At 36.1% G+C, this 7,510-nt stretch overlaps 1 protein-coding gene across 1 annotated transcript in view; it reads right to left on the reverse strand.

Annotated features, from left to right (window-relative positions):
- The window catches only part of LOC117106805 (thrombospondin-type laminin G domain and EAR repeat-containing protein-like), a 22,970-nt gene that overhangs the window by 1,096 nt on the left and 14,364 nt on the right, over positions 1-7,510 (reverse strand). Inside the window, exons 3-4 of the mRNA XM_033248267.1 lie at positions 2,837-3,151; positions 1,969-2,186 (exon numbers count right to left, since the gene is read on the reverse strand). Of these exons, the coding sequence (XP_033104158.1) occupies positions 1,969-2,186; positions 2,837-3,151 (533 nt within the window). The remainder of the gene's footprint in view (positions 1-1,968; positions 2,187-2,836; positions 3,152-7,510) is intronic.

A 7,510-nucleotide genomic window follows, 5' to 3' on the forward strand; every position in this document is an offset into this window, starting at 1 on the left:
CTTATATCCTTTGCCAAATTTTGTCAACATGTCTTGAATCAGAAAACCCATGACAAAAGGGCATAACTGACACTTTGAGCACAAAAATTTATATTTATAGAAAAAATGTGTGCTACACTGAAAGGGACATTATTTGTCTATTTCAATATATTAACCATGAAATCAAAATACTAAAACACATTTTAGGGCTAAATAAATTACACGTTTTGCTTAATATCTCCAAAACAGCAAATTGTCAGTTATGCCCTTTTGCCATGGGAGGCCAGGGTGTCCTCTCCTGGACTTTTGTTCATCTCTTATTTATTCTATTTTATTTATATAATAATTGGTTTCAGGCCGAAGGCCAAGGATTGCCAAGCAGTGAACTTAATCACTATTGAAAGTGGCATATCCCTTCACAAGAGGCTTAGAGAGTTGAGTTGTTTGGTCGTGAGAAAAATCCTGTTACTGTAACAGGAATTGTTACCAGAGGACCAGGGATTCAATTTTTAACACTTTAACAGGTGTTTACGTAGCGATGTATGCTAAAACGTTGTTATTTTTTACTTCCATTGAAATATTTTAAGGCTTGTACCGACTGTAGCATCATTAGTTTCATGTCTGGAGTTAGCTTGAGCCAAGTACAGTTCTCCGTTCCTTTCAAAACTGCTCCAGTTCCAAACCTCTCTTCCTGGTACAGTTAGATATTTCACAAAAATACTACCCTCTAACTTGTAGATAACGTTTACAACGTTATATTGTATACCATTGCCCCACCACTTATCCATAATGTTTGATGTGATCATGAAAACTTCTCCTCCAACCTGTAAAAATATTCAAGGGCAAAAACATTATAAACATTATGATCTTTTTCACTGTTTGTCAAATGTCAGGGAGATTGAAAATCTCGTATTCCTGTGGCAGTGATAATAATGTGATTATGATGATGATAGTGATGATTATGTGGAGAATGATGATGATGATAATGATGATGAGGGTAATGGCACCTAAGAGTATATGAAGTCCCAACTGTTGGCAGTTTAAATGACTGCAATAATTTTGGCCTACTGTTACAAAATTTATGTTAGTATTGCGATACATATACTGGTTTAATAATTATCATATTTCAAAACGATTGTGTTTCAAATAATGTCGTGGTAAGTTTACATGGATATTTTAATTAAATATTGAAATGGAAAGGCTGATTAGGGGTGGGGGTGGCTCGATGATTAAGTGAGGTAATAGGAGGTGATTTTTATTTACTGAGTGATTCTCCTGCTTCAAACATTTTCAGTGGGACAAGTGGGGAGCGCGAATTGTTGGTGGTGTGCCTCCCTAGGTACGCCAGTGAAGGTGGTGACCAATTAGATGCGATTGAATCGTTAAAATATTTGACTGTTTTTACAAGGACTATTTACAGTTTAAACCGTTTGACAGTGAATTTTTAAAAACCGAATGTTAATAAACTAAATACTGTAGATGACTCAGTGGCAAATATGAGAAAGCATAAACTCTCCATTCTTATTGTTATTGTTGATGAAATGTAAATATTTCTTATATGGCAACGGCGTCATCGACATATTTTACAATTTAAAGGGTAGTTGAATCCGTTTTTGTGTTTTTATAAGGATAAATTGTTATTTATGTGTGCAAAACGCACACTCTCAAATTGTTTTGACAAAAAACTGTTGTATGCCCATATATAGTTGTGATGTGCCTATATTATGGTCATGATGTTCATTGATTATTATTATTATTATTATTATTATTATTATTATTATTATTATTATTATTATCATCATTATTATTATTATTATTATTATTATTATTATTATTATTATGTGATGTCATCATGATCATGTTTAGGCATGTCACATGTTTTTTGTCAAATGGTAGTCTCGACATGGCTTAAAATTTGTTTTTTCTTAAAATTTCACCACACAGACATGTCTTTAATGACGAAAACTTCAATAAAACAAAAACGGTTACCTTAAATATTTCTGAATTGACAGGACAGTCTACCATTGGTATCTTCTGGTGGATTTCGAACTCTTCGGTTACTGGATTCCACCGGTACACAATTGAATTTTGAATGCAATTTTTGTATTGAATGGAAACAAGATATAATCCTGTGTCTGTCTGAAATGATTTAATTGAAATTCCACCATTACCGGATTCCGGTAGCTTCTGGTGTACAGACCACGAACCTTAAAAGATACAAAATGCTTCTTATTATCTTAAACAATGAAATAGTATCATAACGTTTCTTTCTTTATGATTAGGTTGTACTTTTGCACAGGGGCGGGCCACAAAAAAAATCGCCCTCCCCCTCCCCACTAACGAAATTCGTCGTATCCCCCTCCCCATTGAAATTGTTTGAAGCAAAACAGACAAAAATCGCCTTATTTCGTGAGCTAGCGCCCCCTCACTTAGTCATAGAGCCCCACTTCACCTTCACCCGACCCCCATGCTCGCCCGACCCCCATGCTCCCCAACTATTTCCAGACTCCTGGATACGCTACTGCTTCTGCCACATAGAGTTCACCTGGAAAAACTCCAATTGAGTTGAAAAGATTGTTAGCGGATCGACGGACTTCATATCAATGTAGAATATGTTTTACATGGCCCATGAAAAGCAGTATATTATTTATTCTGCTTTACTCCAAAATATGTCAAGGGAGGTCCTCGACAGGACTTGCATATCTACCTCAGTCCCACAATGGCTGAGGTTAGGGTGAGCATATTTTAGGAATGCCCTTAAATTATATATGAATTCATATCCATATAGGAATAAATAAGCCAATGAAAACTACGGATCTGACAAAAGGTAAAAGAAATAGTTTTATTGCATATCTACCTTTTGTATTCATTTTGAAAATGACGTCTAGTACATTATATTGATCAGATGTGTCGTAATGATTTGCGATTCCTGCGAATATCTGTCCATCAATTTCAAATAATGTTGAGTAAAAAGCTCCCTTATTTCGTAGCAAACCAATTTGTGAAAACTGTTTTTCAGTGTTGTTCCATTGATAAACCACAGAATCAATCTCGTAAACGTTGAAGTTCTTATAATTTGTTATAAGTAAATATCGGTTCCCGTTATTCGCCCTCAAATATGATACATCAATAGGCTCATAGGTCATAAAGAGTTGGTGCACTTCAAAATCACCTAGAAAATATATAAAGTACTTTATACCTATATAATATTAGGCGGTGACAGTTAAAATATTCGTCTGAATCGGGATTATCAATCAATCAAATAATTTATATAGCGTCAGAATCCATAAAACAAATGTTCAAAGGCGCTATAACAGCAAGTACTTTAGTTTATATAAATTGATTGTTTCACATGTGGGCGTCGAATACTAGTGTTGTATCGGAATACCGAGTATTTTTTGCAACAAAAGCCTGAGTGAAAGAGTTGGTAAAAGCATCATAACAGACGATCCCGGGTTCGAATCCCGGTTGCTTGGAGCGATTTTTCGCACTGGCAGATTCCTCTTTAACGTTTTCAATGTTAGACCAGGAGCCCAGGGGTGTCAGAGTATAGCTGGAAAGTTAACCAATTTTTGTGTGTATAGTAATGGTCTCGCCTATGTGCCTGTCTATGTAGGAAAATGGAAATCTGCCAGTCCCATTGTGGTGGGTGTGGTCAGGATGAGCATAAAACAGGGTCCCAAAAATTGAGCTAGATCAACTTGTGAATTAACCCAATGAAACCGATCAGAATATATTTGGCATACTTCAAGTTATCATGAATGGTCAATTCCACTGAGACATTTCTAATGGTGGGGGAGTGCCTGTCAAGCGCAAAAAACGGGTACCTCAAAATTAATAGCTAGATCAGCTTGTGGGTTAACTTAAAGAAACCTGCTGGAAAATGTTGGGCATAGTACCAGGTATCAGGAATGGCCACCGCCAGACATTTTAATGGTGGGGTGTACCCGCCAGACACCCCCTTATACCCTGCTCCGAAAACTGACCGAAATCATGCTTGTGAGTTACCCCAATAAAACCTACTGAAAAATGTTCGGCATATAGTACCAGCTGTATCAGGAATGGCCACCGCCAGACATTTTTAATGGTGGGGTGTACCTGCCAGACACCCCCTTATACCGGTAGCCGATCATTTCGGTCGCGCTTCGTTTCGGTCGCGCTTTGTTTCGGTCGCGCTTCGTTTCGGTCGCGGTTTATTTCGAACAAATATATGGAGCGCCGAAGAAAACGAAAAATTTAATATGCCTATGCCCTATATATTTTAGTTCGTGAATCGGTTTATCATAGGCCTTACCCTGCTCCGAAAATTGACCTAGATCAGCTTGTGAGTTAACCCAATAAAACCTACTGAAAAATATTCGGCATAGTACCAGGTATCAGGAATAGCCACCGCCAGACATTTTTATTGGTGGGGTGTACACGCAAGACACCCCCTTATACACCGCCCCGAAAATCGACCTAGATCAGCTTGTGAGTTAACTCGATAAAACCATAGAAAATGGAACATTTTTTTCTGTTCTATTTTCTCTATGAGAATATAGAACAGGAGTGCTAACGAGCAAAGATCAAAGGTAGAGACCTCCTCGCCGCAATCTTAATTATCTCACCGTTACGTAACGTACTTAACAACTAGATAAGCTGAAATCGGCAAACGCGCATGCGTCGATAGCTCTTACGATCATAACATTAGCAACGTATCGCGAGCGAGATCGTCCTGATTGAATGATATCGATCTAGGCCTTAGGCCTATAGGAACTGGAGGCATCAGGAGAAATAGAAAACCAGGGAACAGTGAAATTATATAATTTCACTGTTCCCTGAGAAAACCAATCAAATGGTGATGTTTTAATTGGCATGTGTGCTATGACCTACCTCATATATATTCTTTGACGAAACGAGGTAATTACAGTATTGGGCAATTTCAATACATATAGAAGGCAAATTGTGCCACTAAAGTAAAATATGCGTAATAATACTAAATGTCGCTGTTTTCATTAATTTGTCAAAATAAAAATAGCATAAAAGCATATTTTTTTAATGTTAATGACAGATTGCAATAAAGTTCTTTGTGTATTGGTATATTCGTGATTTCGAATATTTCGAGCACGCCTGTGCTCTTCCTCAGCGATCGCTGAGGAAGAGCACAGGCGTGCTCGAAATATTCGAAATCACGAATATACCAATACACAAAGAACTTTATTGCAATCTGTCATTAACATTACAGAATAAGTCAAATCAAAATTGAAGTTTAACTAAAGGAGATAAAATCATTAAAACTTCATCACAAACACACCACAAACATAAAAAAAATAATAGATCTTCTATAAGTTAAGTTTGGAATTCATCTACAAAAATAATTAATTCGCTAATTAATTAAAAATTTATATGACATTTTATTTACAATTTAAGTTAAAAAAAATTATAGCAACAGGGTAAAAAAAATTAATCAATAACACAACTCGAACCGACACCTATACCAACCAAAAACCGACTCGCGAAAATAAAAAGAATATTAACTCATCTAAAAAAGACCTCGTCAGAGAGGAGGGCCCGGGTGTACAGGGACACTTTACCAGTTATTGAATAAACCAGCACTTGTTTTAAAATTATTTGAACGCTCGGTTTTTATTGGAAGGGAGAGAAAATTCATACTGACACCTTAGGTTGTAAAGTGTCTCCCTAGCTTTAGGCATAAGATGATTTAGCCTATACATTGAGGATTTGAGCTTTCTCTCGGGAAGTAAAGGGATGTTTAAAAAAGACATTGCAATTCTTAGCCAACATCCGGTAAAATAAACCCTAAAGCCCTACGTTGGATTTGTTCAAGCTGTTTACTCTGTGTTTCAGTGATACAGGTTCCCCAAATTGGAGTTGCGTATGCTAAAACGGTACGTATAACAGCATAATAATTGCGAATCATACCCGGGACACAGGCCAGATCTACGGAATCGTTTAAGGAAATACAATCTGGTATTATTGAAAATCATGGTATCCACTTGCAATTGCCAAGACAGGTCACTTGAAATATTAAAACCTAAAAGTTTGCACGAATTAACGTTGTTAATTATACTGTTAGTAATACTGAGAGGGTCAAAGTTTGATTTATTAGATTTGCAGCTAATTAGCATTTCAACAGTTTTATTGGTGTATTGATAACCATATGATAATCAAGAGTCTAATCAAATGCCATATCAAGTATTGACTGGAGCCCACTAGATCTGTCTCTGCCAATGCAGGCCCGTAGCCAGGTCATTTCAAGGGGGGTTCTCTGGGCGTGGGGTCCAGGACCTGCCTAAGGGCCACGGTGGGGTCCGGGGCGAAGCCCCCGAAGCCAGGGCAGTTTTTGGTTTAATGGGTCTATATAATTTTTTTTAAAGCAGTTATGTTTTGAAAAAGATCTATGTAATAAAAAGGTGCACCTTTTTATCATGGTAATATAATAAAATTAGAAAATATTTTCTGAGAATTGGCATGTTTAAATAACACGGAAAGATATATTTAAAAAAAAAACCCTCATCGCATACCGTAATCAATATCAATATACTCAACACATTTATTACTATAAAACAAAAAAAGCTATTCTTCTTCCTCCTCTTCCTATTCTTCTTCTACTACTTTTTCTTGTCTCTCATTTTGTACACTGAAAATAATAGTACTATTTTACTACATGGCTAAAAAAGCACAAATATTGTCATTACTACTGACAGGGCCATCGTTAAATTAAGTCAAAGCCCAAAATATAGCATCATATTCAATACGTTATCTGACATCATGAGAACCTAAACTGTAATAAAATTATTTGTTATATACTGGCCTAATTCGAAATTATTATTTTAAGACTTTAACGTAAGAGTAGCTACATACTGATTAATAATAGCTGAGATTTAATGCACATTTTAGAATTAATAATCGTTTTTATTATATCTTCTTGAATATTTATTGTCTGCTAAATGAAATATGAATTATATGCATCTTTAGAAATACAATTTCTACAATATTAATCTTGTTTTTATATAGATAAATGTTCGATAAATTCTATCTTTCATAAAAAAAAAACGAAATTCAGCGCGTCTATTTTCATTCTAATCAATGGCGTTTGTAAACGTGCACTGACGTCATCGTCGAATTCCAGGACTTTCGATGGTACAGCTGACCTGCCTGCCCCGGTCCCAGGCCAACCAATTATAATTAACAATTTTTATTTTTTTTTTTAATATAGGCGCATTTTGTACATGTACTTCAACTTTTACAACAAAAGCCATAGGCCTAGTACGTCCTACTGTACTTAGGCCTACACTAGTTTGTTGTCGACGGGGTATAATTCTGTCTCTAAATGAACGAGGAGTGAACCTAGCTAGTCAACATCTAGGCTAGGCTAATTGATTTTGAAATCAATAACCCACCTTAAAGGACTATCTGTCGCTTTCTTCTTTGCAGCAGCGGACGAAATAAAGTCAGTTATTTTAGGACGTTTCATCATTCTTTATCACTAAAAATTAACAAACACTCGTTTTGACGCACTCCGTTCTGT

Source organism: Anneissia japonica, unplaced genomic scaffold (genome assembly GCF_011630105.1).
Source record: "Anneissia japonica isolate Jap-2015-1 unplaced genomic scaffold, ASM1163010v1 scaffold2471_len1564793_cov202, whole genome shotgun sequence".
Classification (NCBI taxonomy): domain Eukaryota; kingdom Metazoa; phylum Echinodermata; class Crinoidea; order Comatulida; family Comatulidae; genus Anneissia; species Anneissia japonica.